General features: G+C 42.8%; 1 protein-coding gene across 1 annotated transcript in view; it reads left to right on the top strand.

Moving 5' to 3' along the window:
* The window catches only part of HACD2 (3-hydroxyacyl-CoA dehydratase 2), a 111,591-nt gene extending 90,465 nt beyond the window's left edge, over window positions 1-21,126 (top strand). The window contains exons 5-7 of the mRNA XM_038583056.1: window positions 9,480-9,601; window positions 11,567-11,745; window positions 18,051-21,126. Coding sequence (XP_038438984.1) covers window positions 9,480-9,601; window positions 11,567-11,745; window positions 18,051-18,133 — 384 coding nt within the window. The 3' untranslated portion in view covers window positions 18,134-21,126. The remainder of the gene's footprint in view (window positions 1-9,479; window positions 9,602-11,566; window positions 11,746-18,050) is intronic.
* Window positions 21,127-21,335: the final 209 nt, after the last annotated feature.

Genomic DNA, 21,335 nt, shown 5'->3' with positions numbered 1-21,335 from the left:
CACTTCTCTGGAAAACCAGAGGTATTCCATTCTTTCTTTGTTCTCATTTTCTTTTTTATCTTTGTTTTTATGAGTTTGTTTTCATTTTGAATTCAAATTATAGCTTATATTTTTATTCCTACAGAGCAGAGATAGAAAAGAGAAATAAACTTTTGAGATAGATTTTAGGGGTCTTGGGAATAAGCTAACCCCAGGAAGTAAAACAAGGCTAAAACATAAAAGCAGTGAAGATTATTAACAAAGCAAGGCTCAGGGAAGAAGATTCACACTAACTGTAGGGAACACATTAGGGTTTGTTCCAAGTTCTTAGGTTGGTTTCTATCTCAAGTCAGTTGATTAACGGGTAAGTTCATTTTGGATATACTCAAGGTATCCCTGGATGGCAGTGACCTAGAATGTGTCATACTTTACTCAGTCCTTTTCAGTGAGTCTGTTCCACTCAGTCCCTCCAATGTCTCTTCTTCAGAGGCGGGCCACATTGTTTGGAGAACTTAATAGCTTTCTTGATACTAGAAGACTGTCACATTTACCTTATCTGTTCTCCCGCTCCTTTATATGGGTTCCTGTGAAGTTTGCTTGGTTTCATAAGACAGGCATTCTTCCCATAACAATAGGGGTGTGTTGTGTATGTGAACAGTTCAGAGTTTGGGAGCACAGACCTGAGTTCAATTTCTGTAAGCCTCACTTGCCTCATCTGTAAAGTAGGGATTTAATCAGGTAATATATGTAAAAACATGCTTGGTATATAGTAAGACTTCAGTAACTATTGAGGATAATTATTTTTACTGCTATTGTCACCAAATTATTAAAAAGGAATTATTGAAAAAGAACAATCAAAAATGATCAAAGGACTTGACTAGACATTACTCAAGAGAAGATATGCAAGTGACCTAATACGCACTTGAAAAAAAGCTCAACATCTATAATCATTAGGGACTGTGTTTCAAAGCCACAGTGAGATGCCACTTCATACTCACTAGGATGACCACAGTCAAAAAGGGAAAAAAATGACCAGTGCTGATGAAGATGGGAAGAATTGGAACCTTTGTGTACTGTTGGTGGGGGTGCTAAATGGTGCAGCCACTGTGGAAAGTTTAACAGTTTCTCAAAAAGCTAAATATAGAATCACCATATGACCCAGCTATTCCACTCGTAGATACATATCCAAAAGAACAAAAAACAAGGTACTCAGATGTACACCCCTGTTCATAGCAACATTATTCACACTAACCAAAAAGTGGAAATAACCCAAATGTCCATCAGCAACTAAATGAATAAGTAAAATATAATGTACAGAAAGTGGAATATTTATTCAGCCTTTACAAGGAAAGATTCTATGGGGCGCCTGGGTGGCTCAGTTGATTAAACACCAAATCTTGATTTTGATATGATCACGATCTCAGGGTTGTGAGGTGGAGCCTTCTGTTGGGCCCTGTGTTAGGCATGGTGCCTGTTTACAATTCCCCCTCTCCCTCAGCCTCTCCCTCCCCCATGATCACTCACTCTCTCTCTTCCTCTCAGATAAATAAATGAATGAATGAATAAAATTAATTCTGGTACACACTGCAACATGAATGAACTTTAAAGGTATTATATTAATAAGGCAGACACAGAAGGACACATAATATGAGGTACCTAGAATAAGCAAACTTTTAAAGACTAGTGGTTTTAAAGTAGACTAGTGGTTACCAGAGACTAGAGAGAGAGGGAAATGGGATTATTACTTACAGGTACACAGTTTGTTTGAGATGATGAAAAGTTCTTGAGATGGATAGTGGTGATGGTTGCACAACATGATGAATATACTTAATACCACTGAATTTATACTTTAAAATGGTTAAAGTAGAGGCACCTGAGTGGTTCAGTCAGTTAAGCATCTCCCTTTGGCTCAAGTCATGATCCCAGAGTCTGCTTAACAGGGAGTCTGGTTCTCTCGCTGTCCTTCCTCATGGCTTTTGTGCGTGCTCCCTCACTGTCTCTGTCTCAAATAGATAAAATCTTAAAAAAAAATAAATAAATAAAGTGGTAAAAATTTTGTGTATTTTGCCACAGACAAAAAAAGAGATTACGGAGATTTAAGATGGCATAACATGAAGGACATGCTTCTGTGTACTTCCTTTTTTCATAGTGTCCATTGGGTGTAGATACATTGAACCCCTCCCCTGACACACACACTCTGTCAAAGGAACACTGAAGAATGACATTTATGGAGGTAAACAGGTCAGAGGAAGGGAAAATTGAGAAGGGGGCAGCCAAATGAACCTAAGAACAGGGGTTGGCCTGTGGGCCAAATCTAGCCTATAATTTGTAATGGTTCTTATGTTTGGTTTTTTAAAAGATTGTATGTATGTATGTATTTATTTATTTATTTATTTAACTGAGCGAGAGAGCACATGCAGGGGGAGAGGGAGAAGCAGACTCCCCACTGAGCAGGGACCCTGGTGCAGGGCTTGATCCCAGGACCCTGAGAGCATGACCTGAGCTGAAGGCAGACACTTAACCGACTGAGCCACCCAGGCTCCCAGTTTTTGTTTTTAAAGTGTGTAAAAAACAGCAAAGATAAATGACAAAAACTACATGTGGCAGCAAAGCCTAAAATATTTGTTACTTAGTCTTTTACAGAAAAAGTTTGCCAACACCCTGTTGGGAACATTGCTGTGGGTTGAATTGTGCTCCCCCCAAATATGTGTGTTGAAGCCCTAACCCCTGGTGTTACATACTTGGAGACGGGGCCTGTGGGAGGCCCTTAGGTTTAGATGAGGCCACGAGGGTGGGGTTCTCCTGAGGAGATTGGTGCCCGTGGAAGGAGAGACCCCCGAGAGCTCTTCCCTCTGGTCCCTGCCCCGTGAGAACACGGTGTTAAAGCACCAGCTGCAAACCAGGAAGAGACCCCTCACCAGACGCCACACATGCTGGCACCTTGACCTTGGACTTGCAACCTCCAGAATTGTGAGAAAACACATTTCTGTTGTTTAAGCCCACAGTCTGTGGTATTTTATTACGGCAGCCCGAGCAGACTTAAGAGAAACATACTCCTCAGAGCTCTGCCAAAAACAGACTCTACTCCTCGCCTCTTAGATTTTACCAAAATCTCCTCTCTTCACAAATGAAGGGGATATTAAGAAGAGGAAAGAACAGTTCCCATAAAGCACGAGCAGGGGATTTCTTTGAAAGAACCCGAGTGGTAAGCAGTGGGTTCCGAAATGCTAAGGAGGATGGGGGTTCTACAATAGTGATTTTCTTATGTGGCACCATCTGCTTTTCTTTGAATGTAATAAAAATGACAGCTTTTCATGTACTGATACTCCCTGAGCCTTTTAAAGTCAAACATATGATGCTATTTGTGTGTAAAGGTTTTTCTCTTGCGCCCATTTGTTTCTCCAGCTTGAATTTCTGTGTAAACTCCCTTGGCTAAATTACACAAGCCGCCCACACCCAGCGCCTCCTCCCTCGTAGAGCCGGGCCGGAAACCTGCCTTCTGCAGCGCGGGGGGTCCGGTACGTGGCTCAGGCACCTGGCAGAGGAAGGGTTCCTGGCGGGCCCTGCGCCCACTCCCTCATCTGTGTCCTGATCGTGAAGATGCAGCTTTGAAGCATGGCTTCAAGACATTTTCGGCAACCAACCCCTTGTCTCCCTCCTTTCTTTTGTAAACCTTGATAATAATCCTTTATCTCTGCCCCCCTTTTGCCCCAAATGCCTCCTTTTCTCTTAAAAGGCAATAACAATCGGGCAGCCCAGGTGGCTCAGCGGTTGAGCACCTCCTTTGGCCCAGGGCGTGATCCTGGAGACCCGGGATCGAGTCCCACGTCGGGCTCCCTGCATGGAGCCTGCTTCTCCCTCTGCCTGTGTCTCTGCCCCTCTCTCTCTCTCTGTGTCTCTCATGAATAAATAAGTAAAATCTTTAAAAAAAAAAAAAGGCAATAACATAAACATTGGGGTGCCTGGCTTACTCCATTGGTAGAGGGTGTGACTCTTGATCTGCAGGTCATGAGTTCAAGCCCCACATTGGGCAGAGATTACTTTTTAAAAAATTTTTAAAATATTCTTTTTAGAAAAACAACTTTATGGAGGTGTAATTTACATACCATCAAACTCTCCATTTTAGGTGCTCTTTAGTAAATTTTCCTAGTTGTGTAACGGTCACCATAATCCAGTTTTAGAGCATTTCTGTCACCTCACTGTGATCCTCATGCCCTTTTTTTTTCTATATTTATTTATTCATGAGAGACACACAGAGAGAGAGGCAGAGACCCAGGCAGAGGGAGAAGCAGGCTCCATGTGGGAAGCCCGATGTGGGACTCGATCCTGGGACTCCAGGATCACGGCCTGAGCCAAAGGCAGGCGCTAAATCACTGAGCCACCCAGGCGTTCCCCTCATGCCCTTTAAAAGCTCATTCCCGTTCCCACACCCAGCCCCTGGCAACCAATAATCTGCTGTCTCTAGATTTGCCTTTTCTGCAAGTTTTGTATAAAAAGATCATTTGCAGAGATCATTTGCAGATCGAGTTTTTGAAGTTCGTCTGTGTTGTAGCATGTATCAGTATTTCTTTCCTTTGTGTGGCCAAATAGTATTCCATTGTATGGATTATGTCACATTTTGTTTATCCACTTACCAGTTGCTGGAGATTTGGGTGGTTTTTACTTTTTAGTCGTTCTGGGTAATGTTATGTGTCCCTTTGCCAGTACATCTTTGTGCGGGCATATTAAGCCTCTTATTCTTGATAATTAATAATGTGCTTCTTGTTCCTGATTTAAAAAGTAACTGGATTGAACTGTTTTTTTTTTTAAGATCTTATTTATCCTTTGAGAGAGAGAGAAAGAGCACTCATGCATGGGGGGTGGAAGAGCAGGGGGAGAGAGGGGAGCAGATTCTCCACTGAGCAGGGAACCTGATGCAAAGGCCTGACCCCAGGACCCTGAGATCATGACCTGAGCTGAAGGCAGACACTTGCTTAACTGACTGAGCCACCCAGGTGCCCCTGGGTTGAACTTATAATCCTAGACCTTAACCCCTCCAAAGCTAAACTGGCTGTTTGATTTTTTTTTAAAGCCTTGTTGATCCTTTTTCTCTGAGTCACTGACCCTTGATAGAAAGGAGGCTCCCCACTTGCTAGAAAAATGTTCTCAACTCCTGCTTTCAAAAATAAAAATAAAGAAAATAGAAGGTATATCACTCAAGCTAAAGGGCACAGATTCCACACCTGTCTTGTGTGCAGACCTGTGTCAGTGGCTGAAGAAAACCAACTGAGAGGAGCAGCCCTGGAACCCTGAAGACCTCACAGGGAATATAAAGCCAGGGAGCTGTCCCCACGGTATGCCCTCAGCAATCAATTACGAAGGGAGGTCTTTAAGTTACTCTCTCTTCTCTCACCTTCTTTGACAAAGAAACATTATTTTTAAGAAGTACTATTTAAAGTCTCTGCTCATTTTTTTTTCCAACTAAAAAAATTTCCACTTATGCAAGGAAGTTAGTGTTAGCCAGAGTTTCATGCCTTTCCCACGTACAGGTTATGTGCACATCCTTCTCTAAAGAACAGCAGCTGGAGGCCCTCAGCGGCCCTGTCCAGTCAGCCTTCCACCCTTCACAGGACTTTGTCCTGAGCAGCCTCAGTTTGGCTGTGTCCTGGGTCTGGGAGCACACAGCCTCACGCAGGGCCTGTTTTATTAGTCATCTGGTTTGTACAGTTCTTATTTTGAACTGTATTTTACTCCTATTAAGTCTGCCATTAGTCTTATGTCATTTGCATATTTTAAAGTAGTTAACCCTCTCCTTTTCCAAAGTAAGCTTTGCTAGTTCAAGGGTTCTTACAACCTACTCTGATCCCTGGGTGGGATCTCATCTATGTGGAATGGAATCATTGGGATGAGACTATCGATGTGGACAGATACTGGTTGCTTGCTTGCGTGGTTGTTTGGTCGGTCATTTGAACAACCACCTGCACCCTGTTGGCACATATGAAGCTTGTGGTTCATCAAAAACTCCTCATCTCTTAGATTCATAAGCTAGGTCTTCCTCATCCTATAACGGAGTCATTTTGTTGTAGCTGAATCATGTATAACTTCACAGTTAACCTTGGTAAATCTTAATCTTACCAGGGTTTTTTGTTGTGGTAACTTTTGTTTCTGGTTTTTTGTTGTGGTGGCGGTAACTTTATAGTTAACCTGGTTAAATCTTATCTTACTGGGTTTTTTTGTTGTGGTAACAAAATTTACCATTTTAACCATTTTTAAGTGTATGTTCATGTGCAGTAAGTACATTGCCATGGTTGTATAATCATCAGCACCATCTGTCTCCAGAACATTTTTCATCTTCCCAAACCAAAACTCTACCCCCCATTAAACGTTTATTCCCTATTTCCTGACCCCCTCCCCAGCCCCTGCAACCCTCTGCTTCTACTGTGTGTCTCCCTAAATCTGACTGTTCTGGGTACTATATGTGTGAGATCATTGTCCTTTTGTGACTGGCTAATTTCACTTAGCAAACTGCGTTCAAGGTTCGCCCAGATTGTAGCATGTGTCCGAACTCCCTTACTTTTTAAGACTAATGTCATTGCATGTATAGACCACATTATGTTTATGGATTGAACTGCTGATGGGCATTTGGGCTGATTCCACCTTCAGGCTATTGTGAATAATACTCTTATGAAGACGGGTGTACACATATCCATTTGAGAACATTGATCTTACTAGCTTCAACTCATTACATTCTGCCGCTATTTTGTGTCATTGGACAATTGCGAATCAAATAAGCTTGATCTCCAGCTTTACCCAAGTCCCTTGTTTTTGTTGTTGTTTATTTAAGTAGGCTCCACACCCAGTGTGGAACCCAGTATGGGACTTGAACTCATGACCCTAACATCAAGACCTGAGCTGAGGGGCAGCCCGGGTGGCTCAGCGGTTTAGCGCCACCTTCAGCCCAGGGTATGATCCTGGAGACCCAGGATCGAGGCCCACGTCGGGCTCCCTGCATGGAGCCTGCTCCTCCCTCTGCCTGTGTCTCTGCCTCTCTCTCTCTGTGTGTGTATGTCTCTCTCATGAGTAAATAAATAAATACTTAAAAAAAAATAACCTGAGCTGAAATCAAAAGTTGGCGCTTAACTGACTGAACCACCCAGGCGCCCCTTCCCAAGTCCTTTCTTAATAATACTGTTGTATTTCCTATTGATCTAAAGATATCATTTCTGTGAAATGGCCATTTCCCCTATTCTGTCTTTTTAAAAAAATTTTTTTAAGATTTTATTTACTTATTCATGAAAGACACAGAGAGGCAGAGACATAGCAGAGGGAGAAGCAGGCTCTCCTTGGGGAGTCTGATGGGGGACACAATCCCAGGACCCCGGGATCATGCCCTGAGCCAAAGGCGAACATTCAACCATTGAGCCACCCAGGAGTCCCTGTCTTTTTAAAATTATAACATGGTCTTCACAGCTGGGCTCTGGGAGCAGCTGCTTTTACAAATTCAGCCAGAGTCTGAGCTTATTAGGGTTCTTTTGGTTCAAGTCTAACTTGGGGGTGGGGAGTGAGGAATGAGTCAGATTACGCTGGATCAAAGTGTAAGGTTTGGGGGGGTGTTTGTTTCTTACGTGTCTTTCTGAAGGCTACTTAAGACTGCACAGAAACTAATATCAGGTATCAAAAGCAGGAACTTAGTCTTGGAGTGACCTGATGAGAATTGAATTTGTTTGCTCCACAAACATTTATTGAGCTTCTACTTGTGAAAAGCACAAAGTGCTTTTGGGACTCAGAAGATGAATAAAACACATTCCCTGCTTTCAAGATGATTAGAATGCAAAATATTGGAAGAACTTCCTATTGCAACCCAGAGGTCTTTAAGCAAGGCTTCATCTCATAGCTGTAAAATATACCTCCTTCAGATGAAGAGGATTACAAAATACATCAAAAAGCAAAATGTGCTCTGAAATTATGTTTTAGTATAGATGGGTTTTAAAGCAAGGATTTAGGGACAGACTGAAAAATAAAACATGAAAGCTTCAGAGGTGTTTAGGTTTCACTTTGGCTAAGAGCACCAGGAAAACAAAAAGTACTCTTGCTCTTGACAATGTAAAATTCTTATTATTTTTAGGGATTAGTAACTATGCATTTATGAAATTCTTTGTCAGAGCAATTTAGTTAATAGATATGTAAATGACTAGTTACTTTATTGTGTAGGTGGATCGCTCCATGTACACTTTCTGAGGAAGAATATAAGTGCTAAAAACTGTTCACATTGCAAATGCAAAGAAGAAAAGTTAAGGTTAGAATGCTGCACCTTTCTTGTATTAGGTGTTAGGAATGAGACGGAGAAGATCCATCTTGTCAAAATCTGCTATGTTCACTCAGTGGAATTTCTTAGCAACACCCAACTCTCTACCTGTTTCGGATCCAAGAAAACGTGAGTGGATTGAGTGCGAGGTAGTTTCTAGTTACTGGCCTTCAAGCCTACCAGAACCATCGTAAAGCTGGCTAGGGGGCTGGCGGAGGCACCAAGCAAATGCCAGGGTGGCAGAAGTACGTGTCCATGTGAGATTTGCAGTCCAAGGCATCGGCCCCTAACAATCACCTAGAGGGCTGGCTGGCTTAAAGTTCCTTGCGTTTGCAGCGTAAAAGCAATTCCAAGGAATTTGGAAATTCCAGAGCTCTTCTGGCTTTCTGCCCCTCCTGTGGTCAGCATGGAAGCATTTCTAACTTTTTTTAATAAAGATTTTATTTATTTATTCATGAGAGACACAGAAAAAGAGGCAGAGACACAGGCAGAGGGAGGAGAGGCAGGCTCCATGCAGGGAGCCCGATGTGGGACTCGATCCTGGGAATCCGGGATTAGGTCCTGAGCCAAAGGCAGACACTCAACCACTGAGCCACCTGGGCGTCCTGCATTTTTAATTTTTAAGTTAAACCAAGCTTCATCTGGGGGAAGAAGTCAAGAGTGGGAGGGCATACATGGGCCCTGCCTTTCAGGCGGTCTCTGGCTCTTCTTCCCTCACTTGAATTCGTCCTACCCAGGGAATTAGCCTCATCTTCAGCTGTGTTTCAGTCACCACCTTCCCCTTCTGTGAAATGTTCAAATTCTTAGTTGTCATGCAAATCAAATTAAAATTCTTATCAATGGACAAAACCCCCAAGCTTTCCACCTTCTGTCTTCTTATCTAACTAGTCTTGGCTCCCACCAACATCAGTCCACATTCTCCACAGGAGACCCACACACAAAACTCACTCATCTGTGTAATTCCTGTTCCTGCCTCCCTTACTCCTCAGCAAGCTGAGTTCTTCTCCCTTGTCCCTAATCACTTAGCTCTACACAGTTGTCGTCGGCACGTGTTCCTGTATGTGGCCAGCTAGCCTGTGCTGTGGCCACTTGCTTACTGCCACCCCCGCCCCCAAGCTCTGCAAGGGCGCGGGGGGCTGGCACTGCGCACGGAGAGTGCTTCTTCGTTAAAATGTTTTATGTGTTTGCTTTTGCTTTTGTTTTTCATTTCCTTCAGGTACAGAGTGAAGACAGTGTCCTCCTGTTTGTTATTGCCTGGACCATCACAGAAATTATCCGTTACTCCTTTTATACTTTCAGCCTATTAAACCATCTGCCTTACCTCATCAAATGGGCCAGGTAAAGTACATGGGATGAAGATGAGCTTTTGAAATGATCCATCACTGTATTTGTCCTTTATTGCTAAATATTGCCTCCAGTCTCCTAAAAATAAAGCTGTATGATGTCATCTGTACTTCTTTTTTTTTTTTTTTTTTTTTTTTTTTAATTGTATGAGACAGGAGTTGGGATTGATGATTGAGACTGGTCTGTGGATTTCATCAGGATAAGGGACACTGCTTAAGTTTGATTAATAGAAACACTTTAGTTTTAAATAAGTATTTTTATTGGATCGATTATTTAAATTATTCAATAGAGATTTGATGTAATCCCTTTTTGTTCATGTCAAATTTTGCTGAGGAGCCCCTGCCATTATGTTTTTTGGACCAAGTCCCGTTCTCCTAATCTCCATTTTGCCAAAGAGCTATGATTCTTAATTTTTAATTAATAACCAACATTACATGTGGTTTTATCTTGTCAGCAATTTTATTTTGCTTTGATCATTTTTACCAGTAATCTTACTTATGAATTGGGGAAAAGGCTGACAGTGCATCTGTTTATCTGAGCTAATTCATGAGATGGTTATGAGCGGTTTTCTGAATTGGAGAGGACTGTGGTGAGAGTGACAAAGCAAAAGGATCAAAATTGTCGTTGGGGCTCAAGTGCCTCCTTTTCATAGAAGGAAAATGGTGGTGCCCAGACAATATAGGAGTCTGGTGACTAAATTAGAGACCTAAAACCACTTGTTTCCAACATTTCAAGTACACAGTTTTCTGTACTTTCTTTTTCCAGTACACAGTTTTATTAGGAAAGGGGAAGGATGGGAAGAGATGGCAGTTGCTAGCCAACCTGGGCAGGCATTGTGGGAGCATCTCCTGTTACAGGGAGAGTAGGTTGGCCAAGCCCTGATCTTCACAGTGGAGAAGGATTCTTTTGTCCGTGGTTGTGTGTGGTTGCCCGTGGCCAATGGAAGAATCTTCCCGGTCCACCATCCCCTTTAGCAGAGCTGAAGTTGGCAGCGCCCAGGAACACAGAAACATGGCTTCCGTTCTTTGTCACCGATTTCTCAGCAAATTTGTGCACCTGGAAGTTTGGAGCCCAGAATGCTCGCTGAGCCACAAAGAGCCAGAGCTTCTTTAAAATCTGAGCTGATAGTTTCTTTAGCAATACTTACACCTCAGAATGATTTCCATAATGTTTCATATGATGAACTTCTCTCTGAATTCTTTTTGAAACATTAGAGAACTTTTTGAGGTGAAAAAAAAAAACTGTGTGGATTCCCCTGGTAATAGTGGTTGTGGGGTTTTATTATTATTATTATCATTGAAAAATTATACAGTGACCAAAAGCTATTGGGAATTTTTGAAGGTTTTTAAAATTAGCATCTGTTTCATTTTTCACAATAATAGGTATAGACATTGGACTAATGGTAGCAGATAAGCACACTGGATGTTCTGTTCTTTTCAGTCCACAGACCAGACTTGGTGTTCATTGTAGGGATGAATCCCTACAATGTGTAGGAATCCCTATACACATGCTCCAGCACCTCCCCCACCAACTCTTTGCAAAGCCCCCAGCCCAACTCCCACCTCTGCCACAGAGCAGGACCCTTCTATAAACCATATTTATTTATTTAGTTGGGCCAAATTTTGAGGCTGACCAAACACATTTATTTTATCTTAGAACATTCAGAGATGTACCTGCTATAGGCCCTTTTGAAAAACTGGCTTGTAAAACCTGAATTTAAATAGTGGGTAAGAAGCGGCACCTGGCTGGCTTCAGTCAGTAGAGCACACGACTCTTGATCTCAGGGTTATGAGTTCAAGCCCCCATGTTGGGCTTAAAAGGAAAGAAACAAACAGTGGGTAAATAGGAAAATGTAGAAACTATAGCTTCCTGAAAGACAAGTACTGATGTGGGGGGCGGGGTATCTTTTTATTAACGCTGTCTTGGAGTCTCAGTCATGAATATTTTGTTTTATTTCAGGTACACACTTTTCATTGTGCTGTACCCAATGGGAGTGTCAGGAGAACTGCTCACCATATATGCTGCTTTGCCCTTTGTCAGACAGGCTGGCCTGTACTCCATCAGTTTACCTAACAAATACAATTTCTCCTTTGACTATTATGCATTCCTAATTCTGATAATGATCTCCTACATTCCAAGTAAGTAAACAATTAACGCATATATTTATTTACGTTTTTAAAATTGGCTCTACAATAACTAGAGTCAAATGTTTCTAGATGATTTTATACCATATCCAAGTAAACGTAAATCTAATTTATTGGGAATGCTTTGGTTTTTATTGAGTGCTGACTGCAGAGGGGATTTTCTCTGGTACTAGTCGAATAAAGATGAACGCTTCTCAATACAGCTGCCACAGTGCAGCCCTTCTCCGTGTGTGGGTTTGAAACAGTGAATACCAGGAAAGGTGAACTACCTATTGGGGGATCGCACTGAGTGCAAAGCAAAAAAGGCCATTAAAGACCTTACCTTGACTTTTTCTGTTTCTTGAGAATGGCTTATTATGGTATTTGGGAAACATTGTAAAGATATTTTTGCATTTTCATTATATCAGAATAGACAGTTACTTCATTTTTAAGGTATCAATAGTGAACTAGAAACAAATAACAAAATAAAAATAGATTTTTTTTCTATATTTCTTATTTTCTTGTTTGGAAATATGCACTAACATCATCCAAACAGGACATTATGTTCTCTTCAGAACAGTTTCCAATTATTTTAATAGTACTGCTAAAGGTTTAAATACAGATAATCAAAAGTGCCTATCAGTGTACTCAGTAACAAGGAGAAATGGCCATTTCTGAGGCTTCTGTGAAGTGAGTCCTGTTTGCTGAGGAAGAGTTGTTTAGTCCTTTATTCGAATTCTGCTATTCACTTAAAATCCTGGGATTGATTTTCACATACCCAAAAGGATTTTGTTCTACCCGAAGACATATGAAGTTAAAGTTTTTTCTCATTGAGCTATTTCTGTAGCCATTGTGACTGTGAATCTTATTTTGGTCTATAAGATGCTATATTCTTCCCTAAACCTCAGGTTAAATTCAGATAGGAAGGTTGGATTTTTCTCCAGCCCACAGCATGAACTGAATGAATCATCCGAACAATCGTAAGCGACATGTTTGTGTCCTTCTGTGGAAAATCACATTTCATGCATTGTGAGAAAAAAACTACATCCAGATTTCATGTGAGCGTTTATCTTGGAGGAATTCTTGAACAGCAGTTCTGCTTAATGATTCATTTTCCCTTCCTTATTAATTATCAAGGCCTCCTCTCTGGTGCTGGAACCATGATGGCCAAAGGCCCTTTCTCTTCAAATTGAAAAAGATAGTTGCTTTCTAAAGAAAACATCAATAGAGAAGAGTCAAGAAATTTAATAAAAAATTAGCTTACGGTTGTTCATCTTTTTTGTTTTGTCCCCTTAGAGTTTCATTTTCCACTCTCTAGAGCAATAATTCTCAGTTGCAGTTTTGCCACACCCAGAGTAACACATATTATCCCAGTGGGCACCACAGGATTTATTAAAAATCAGCATAAGGGGCCACCTGAGTGGCTCAGTCAGTTAAGCATCTGCTTTCGGCTCAGGCCATGATCCCAGGGTCCTGGGATCGAGCCCCGTGTTGGGCTCCCTGTAGGGAGTCTGCTTCTCCCTCTCCCTCTGCCTGCCCCCGTCTCCCCGCATTTGAGCGCATACTCTCTCTCTCAAATAAAATCTTTAATAAAATAAAATCAAGGGATCCCTGGATAGCTCGGTGGTTTAGCACCTGCCTTCAGCTCGGGGCGTGATCCTGAAGCCCCAGGATCAGGTCCCACATTGGGCTCCCTGCATGGAGCCTGCTTCTCCCTCTGCCTGTGTCGTCTCTGCCTCTCTCTCTCTCTCTCTCTCTCTCTCTCTCTCTCTCTCTGTGTGTGATAAATAAAATCTTTTAATAAATACATAAATACATACATACATACATACATAAATAAATAAATAAATAAAATCAGCTTAAAGTTTGAATGAATGAGAGGTAGATGCCAGATTGGATAACTGGAAGAGGAGCAGGGAGGGTGTAATAAAGTCAAACCAATAGTAGGGTGCTGCCACATTGGCAGAAATCTGGGGCCCCTACCTCAGAGTTGCTCTGAGCTCTTAGTCTGCCAGAGAAGGAAAGTCTTCATTCCTGGGGCGGCTCTCCAGGACAGCCTGAGTCTCTGGGTACCTCCTAGGTTTTTTGTGCTCTGATGGCCAACCAGTGAGCGCCCAGTCTTTGGCCTCTGCCTCCCCCCACCTTGGTCTAGTTAAGGGGCCAGGACAGGCACAGGCAGTCTTCCCTAGTGATAGGATTCCTGAAGGAAAACAATCCCCGTTCTGTGGGACTTTCTTTCTGGGCCTTCAGAGTGAGAAAGAAGAGAAAACAAAGCAGGGGAGGGGGGCGGTGTTCTCAACCAAAGTTGGCTTTCTTTACCGTGGTTCCTTCCCCTTCTTTGGTTCTCAGCGTCCTTTTGGTAAGAACTTCACTTGGTTCAAGTCTATATTCGTGCTTCCTTAAGACAGTTTAATTCCTATAGACCAAGAAAAGGGGTTGATTTCAAATAAAGATGGACAGATTTTCTCCAAATCCCTGACTCCACACTCAGGCTCAAGATGATAGCCCAGACCGTATCTTGTGCTACAAATCATTTGTGTCTGCTGGCACTCATTATGCTTTCAGCCTCAGCCTCAGCCAGTGGCCCTGGATGTTTTTAGTTGTTTAGGTTGTTAATATTGAGACCAGTTTGTACAGTTCACTCCAGCCAGCAGCACATTTCCAACTTTCCAAAACTTTGTATTTATAAGAAGAAAATGCAGAGTTAAGAGGGGTTGCTGTTGACATCCAGTCTCCTTTACCAAATTTGGTTTTCTTTCCACAACTTAAGTTTCTTTTCATCTTTAATGGGAAGTTGGTGAGATACATGTATTATACAAAGTAACAGCCTTTCTTTATGGTCCCAACTGTTGCATTGTTGCACATGTAGCCCAAATTGTGGCCCCTGAGCCATGGCCCTAAGAGTTTCCTGTTTTGGGGTGCTTTGGAATCCTTTACAAGGTGCTCCTCTCCCACTTCACTGCAGCTGCAGTATGTATAGTATCTATGGGACTCAGTAGACATCTAAGTCCTGTCTACATTTCCTGCTTCCAAATTGGTAAAACTAGGCTTTTACCACCCAGTAGGGGTGGGGATTTAAAAAAAAAAAAAAAAAAAAAACCCTGAAAAATGAGAAACACTGACGTCGGGTGAGGACACTAAGATGCTGAGCACTCTCTAGATTGTCAGTAACCATAAGCACACCTCAGATTTTTAAAGAGACTGAGAAAAAACTTGCCTTAGGCAGAGCATTTCCATTTGCTCTCAGCCTCCAAGTTTTCCTCTCCGTGGAGAAACCCCCACCCCTACTGCAGCACTCACGTGCACAGCGGCCATCTCCATTCCATGTGTCCTGGACTGGGAGAGCAGAGGGTAGAATTGAGGATAGCATGTTGTCAGGTCAAGATTCTCTTGGGGTTTTTCTTCATTGTAGCCCATGGTTAAAAATAGTAGCCATGGGGCAGCCTGGGTGGCTCAGCGGTTTAAGTGACACCTTCACCCCAGGGCCTGATCCTGGAGACCCAGGATCGAGTCCCACATCGGGCTCCCTGCATGGAGCCTGCTTCTCCCTCTGCCTGTGTCTCTGCCTCTCTCTCTGTGTGTGTGTCTCTCATGAATAAATAAATAAATCTTTAAAAAAAAATAGTAGCCATGTATCTGGAATTGTTCCAGCCATAATAGTTGGGTCCAGTCTAAACATGTGGGTAATTCAGATGGTGACAGTGTCACCCAAGCTCTGGTCACCAAGGGGTCATTACCAGAATTGTAGAGAACCTCCAGCCCAAGTACCCCCATTCCCCTGGCCTCCCTCATACATTCCTTTGCTTGGGGACTGAGAAACTTCTGAAGTTGTAAAAAGTTAAAAGGGCCATCCCTACCCTCCATTTCTGACCTCTGGTCCTCTTGGTAGCCAGTAGGCCCTTGCCTGTGGGGATGAGGATGCTCTCCCATCTTGCTTTAACTGCCACCAAGGGCCTGGTGAATGGCCTTCTAGGTCATCCTTCCTCACACCCTCTGAACTAGCAGTGAAGCTTCAACCACCCCTGCAACCAGTGGAAAAGTCCTTAGTGTACTTTGCCACAAAGTTTTCCTTTACTAAAGTTTATCTATAGAAATATGACTGGCCCCACATTTTTAAATGATTGCAATTAGCATTCCTTATGGTTTAATTATATCTTTACTTCCAGTTTTTAGATTATAGAGCTTGTCAAATTTTCTGGCTTTCATACCAGAATAGTTCTCTCCCTGTTGAATTATATGCACAAGCTGGGTCTTTTCTCTGAATAACTTCCTGCCTGCAAATAGCGGGTAGAGTGGATGGCAGCCCTGTTCAGCATCGGAGCCTCCTCTGCAGTTTATCAGATCTATGTGCACACACCCACTGATGTCTTGGAGTACTTTGGGAGAATTTGAAATTTGGCCAACTTGGAACCCATTTAAAAAGGAAGAAACTGTCGGGGCGCCTGGGTGGCTCAGTCAGTTAGGCGTCCAATCTTTGATTTCGGCTCCGGTCTTGATCCTCAGGGTTGTGAGTCTGAGCTACACATTGAGCTCCACACTGCGTGTGGGGCCTACTTTAAAAAAAGAAGAAGAAGAAACTGTCAGGGAAGTAGTAGGAATTACCTCCTCAGAAATACAGGTTACTGCCTACAAAATACAGATTGGAGCTGTTGAGAAGGGAAGGGAGGAAAGGAAGGATATTGTACATTTAAGGCCATCTGGCTGGAGTCTGTTCCATATTGTTGAACCCCCAGTTCGCAATAACCTTGTGAAGGCCAGGTAGCTTCAGCTGGCATTTCCCAGCAGGAATCCTGGGGACATTCAGATGGGGCAGTTAATAGTTTGGGGAACTGTCACACATTGCAGATTTGGGCATTTTCGCCTCACATGCTAAATGCCCGTAACCTCGCTCCTCCAAATATAGTCCCCTCCCCCAACTGCCAAATACTCCTGGGGAGGTGATAACCACCCCATTTATTTGAGAACCAGTACTCTTTAAAGTAATCTGTGAAATGACCAAGAACAGGGGACTCAGTCGGTTAGGCATCCAACTCTCGGTTTCCACTCAGGTCATGATCTCAGGGTTGTGAGATGGAGTGGCTCTTGGGCTCCATGTTGGTGTAGGGCCTACTTCAGATTCTCTCTCCCTCTCCCTTCCTGCCCCACTCCCCCAGCTTTCCTGTGCCTGAGCTTGCTCTCTCTCTCTCTCTCTCTCAAATAAATAGGGGCACCTGGCGTGGTTCAGTTGGTTATGCATCTGCCTTCAGCTCAGGTCATGATCTCAGGGTCCATGTGGGATTGAGCCCCCACATGGGGCTACTGGCTCAGTGGGGAGCCTGTTTTTCCTTCTCCCTATGCCACTCCCCCCTGCTTTTGCTCTCTCTCTCTCTCTCTCTCTCTCTCTCGCTCGCTCGCTTGCTCTTGCTCAAATAAATGGGTGGCTCAGTTGGTTAAGCATCCACCTTCAGCTCAGGTCATGATCTCAGGATCTTGGGATTGAGCCCCGCATCAGCAGAGAGCCTGCTTCTTCCTCTGCCTGCCACTCCACCTGATGGTGTGCTCGCTCTCGCTCTCTCCCTCCCTCTCTCCCTCCTTCTCTCCCTCTCTCCCTCTCCCTCTCTCTCTCTCCCCTTCTCCCTCCCTCTTTCCCTCCCCCTCTAATAAATAAAAACCTATAAAATAAAATCTTTAAGAAAAAAAAATGACCAAGAGCAGAATCTCTAGTGCCTAAGATATTAGCTTACTTTTCCTAAGGACTTTCTACATCCACGTTTGGCTTCTTCATGTTCACATGAAATGTCGTGGCCTTCTTCCCCTTCATCAGTCTTCCCACTCAGGGAACAACGTTTCTCAGGAAGTACTTTTGGTAGATTCCCTTGGGTGACAGAAGGGACTAGACTGAGTGTCAGGAGCCCAGAGCCTGGTCAAGAATTGTCAAGAATTTGCTGTGAACCCCCCAGCAAGTCACCTACCCTCTCTGGGGCTTGCATTCCTCCTCTGTAGACAGGTCCATCACTAGAAGTCACCTCCTTGTAGAATCAGAGAATAAATGTGAAGACACTAAGAGAGAGGGTAGAGAGTTATTTGGCAGCTCTGTGGCCTCTTGATGGGTAATCATAGTGATGGTACCGCCTGTCCCTCCCGTCTGTACCACCCTTCTCCTTCGGCTAAAACAGGAAAAGGTAAGTCTCTGCATTGCTCCTCCCGTTCCCCAAGCCCACCATGTTCCCTGCCTTGGATACTGGATGAGAAAGCAGAGTCAAAGAGGACCTCAAGTCCATGTGCTTTAAATACAACATGCAGTTGTAAGTGGTCTTAACCAATTCTTTCTTTTCTTACAGTTTTTCCCCAGTTATACTTCCACATGATACACCAGAGAAGAAAGGTCCTTTCTCACACTGAAGAACACAAGAAATTTGAATAGCTCCTGCTTTCTGCGCACCCCCAAAACACAAACTTTTCAGTGACAAAAAAATGCTGCAGACTTTTTGAGTTCCCAGTACGTTTCATAGAAAATAAGTAAGAACTATTTTTAAAATATTAAAAAAATAATAAAACAAAAACCAAAATCCAGTGTCATACAGGCCTGGGATTTTATTAAACAACAACAGCCGCCACCACCACACAGTAACAACAACAACAACAGAAAGTGTTACATAAAACATCCTGGCCGGTCCATTTCAGCATGCTCTTTCAACCCGAAGTTCCCAATATTTATGATGGCACTGGAAAGGGATTTGGCATTTTCCATCCTCCTGTTTCCTTCATGTATCTGCTAAATTAAGATCTGTAACACTAAGTAGTCGAGAGTTACAGTCTGAGTAGTGAAGTCGTGCCCGCTGAAGGCCCAGCGTGCAGGAGGGTTGTTTCAGACTGCGGTGTGTTCAGCATTCTCTCTTCCAAATGCTTGACTGCATGCTGGAAAGTCTGCATTTCTGACGTGGCAAACCTTGTTCTCTGGAATGTTACGAGGTTATGGCTGGGACCTACCCCCTCCTATCTAGTGAATGAGTTGTGTAAGGTGCATGTCTGCGAAGCCTAGGGTAGTGTCCATAATCTGAAAACAGCTAGAACCCTGTGGTTTGTTTTCAGTTCAGTCATGTCCACTTGCCACTAAGAAACGTGCTTGAACTTAAGTGTGTCTACATCGTCGAGAACCTATCCTATCGAGGGCTCAGCCTCAGTCACGTTCTAACACGGTGACAGTTCTCACAAAGGGAAAGCTCAGTCACAAGCAAATGACACGTGCCTTTCCCCGTATCATCCTCAAAACACTTCCGAGTAATGTACCGACCAGTAGCTGTTCTCACTCATGGACCCAAAGCCAGGCTAGTCACATCAGGGACAGAGAATCTGTCATTGGAAGCACAATGGAAGGTGTCGCTTTAGAAATGTAATCCTGAAGAACGTTCAGGAATAGGTTCCTACACCCTTTTATTTTTCAATTTCATTCAACTCTCCTGTTGGGATACTTTTCCGATTTATGGTCCTGTGTAGTTCCTACCAAGCTGTAAACCCAGAGGCAGCAGAGTGTCCCGGTTGGGCAGACATGAGCTAAATGCAGTGTCATCTCCATGTGTTCGAGCAGCCAAGAAATACTTTGGTCACGTAGGCATGTCTAATTACCACCGTGTCTTCATACCATTTAATTGCTCAACTGTGCATTTAAGACTCTTCAGGAAAGGGTTAATGAAAATGTAAAGCCCAAGTTCAGATTTGCATTAGATTTTAAACATAGGATGGTCTTTGTGGATTCTTTTTTGTCTTTTTTTTTTTTTCTAATGGTTGATACTTGAAATTTTAAAAGCCTATCTTACTAGCATACTACATAGTTAGAACAGTGTCATGATGGAAAACTAATTTTTTAAATGTTATTTTCATAGATGCCTGATAATTAAGATGAAAATGAGAAGAAAGTATGGAGCCTCAAATTTAATGCAGGCAGATGTATAATAAAATTATTTTTGAATTGAGCATTAAAATTCTGCTTCAAGTCAGCAGTCTTAACTTGGGCATGTTGAGATTAGAATCTGTTCTTGTACTTCATAAACTAAATATAGAGGAAAGATTATTTTTCATGTGTTTTTCTCTTTCTTTTTCCAAAATGTATTTCTACTGTAAAATAGAAACAATTTGAGTTATATTAGTCTTATTGCTTCGTTTGGGTAAGATTTTTTTTTCAGTCATTTCTGGAACAGTCATAGAAGATGGGATGAAAAATGTAGGTTTTCCAGGATCAGTGGATTGGGGGTTTTATCCAGGCCTCTCTGTTAGACTCTGTCACTAGTTACGAAGAACAGTCTGTCGCCAACAGTGGTGTTGCATCAGATTGAACCTTGGCAGCAAGAAGACAGCGAGCAACTCCCTCCTGAGAAAGGGTCTCCACCCCAGTGTGTATTTTGATCCATCAACATTTAAAAGGCTGGTGGCGGATAAGTAAGGTATGCCCGGGCCATGTCCTTCATTCCCCCCTCTCAGTAACTGGTTTCTTTAACTCTAACCTGAATTAATTCCTCCTTTGATGGGCTAGTGGTCTTTTCTGAATCGAGAACACCCAACTCCACCAACGGTCACATCTTGCAAAGTGCGAGGTGGCGTTCGGTGGCTATTTTGTTAGGCTGACTGTTTCCATTTCAGGACGTAGTCAAAGGTATCATCTGCCCCGCCACCCACCTGGTTGGGTGTTTCAGACTCCCCACCCCCCGCCCCCCGGGGACCATTTTCCAGGAGAGAATTCTTTGAGGTGCGCAGTAGTGCTCTGTAGACACAAGCTGCTAATCGGCATCTCGCTGGGTTCCGTTTGCTCAGGTTGTGATCACTCATTTAACACATACTGACCATCATCAAAGGCACCGTGGAGAGTTAGTCATGGGATAAAGCACTGTCCTTCCAGACAGAATGTGTTCCTCGGGAGCAAACTTCCCACAGAAAGGGGCTTAGAAGATGTGTAGAGATAAAGAGGCACATGCAGATTGTGCCCTCCTCTCTACTGGTTTGTTTGGGTTATTCATTTATAACAGAAGATCGGCAATGATGTGCTACGACCTGCAAGTTATTTTCAGTTCTGAGTTTCTAGATAAAACATCAAAACCAGTACCTATTACTCCTTTGAAATTTGGGTAAAAAAAAAATCATACAGCCACATATAATAGTCATTTTTGTATTTTTTCTATGTTGTGAAAACCAAAATTGTAATTTTATAAGTCTTTGATTCACTAAAATTATATAATTTAAATGTATTTTTTGTATATTTAGACATAAGGAGTTCCAAGACTATGGCTAACTTTCTATGCATGCATTTGGAAGCGTTTTTACCTGATAATGTCAATGTGGTAATAAGTTGTACCCATAAACTACTGACCTGTGTTGCATTTCAAAATAAACTGGTGTGTGCTCTGCCTGGATTTCAAATACTGACCAGTGAGTCTAGTGATTTTTCGCAGTTAAGTTGGCCTGAACGTGGTGTTTGTAAGACGATGGAAGGGTTTCAGTTTTGTCACGGACTCCAGTCCTTTCTTTGATAGGTTTAAACTCTGTTTCTGCTGTCCGCAGTGCACTTGCAAGAGAAGGAGACGATTATAATACTAAGAGGCTTCCAACAAGTCCTTCTTCCTGCCAGTCAGTCG

This window comes from Canis lupus, chromosome 33, assembly GCF_011100685.1.
Source record: "Canis lupus familiaris isolate Mischka breed German Shepherd chromosome 33, alternate assembly UU_Cfam_GSD_1.0, whole genome shotgun sequence".
NCBI classification, from domain to species: Eukaryota; Metazoa; Chordata; class Mammalia; order Carnivora; family Canidae; genus Canis; species Canis lupus.
The sequence above is the reverse complement of the archived record's forward strand: the minus strand, read 5'-3'. Positions and strand labels throughout refer to the sequence as shown.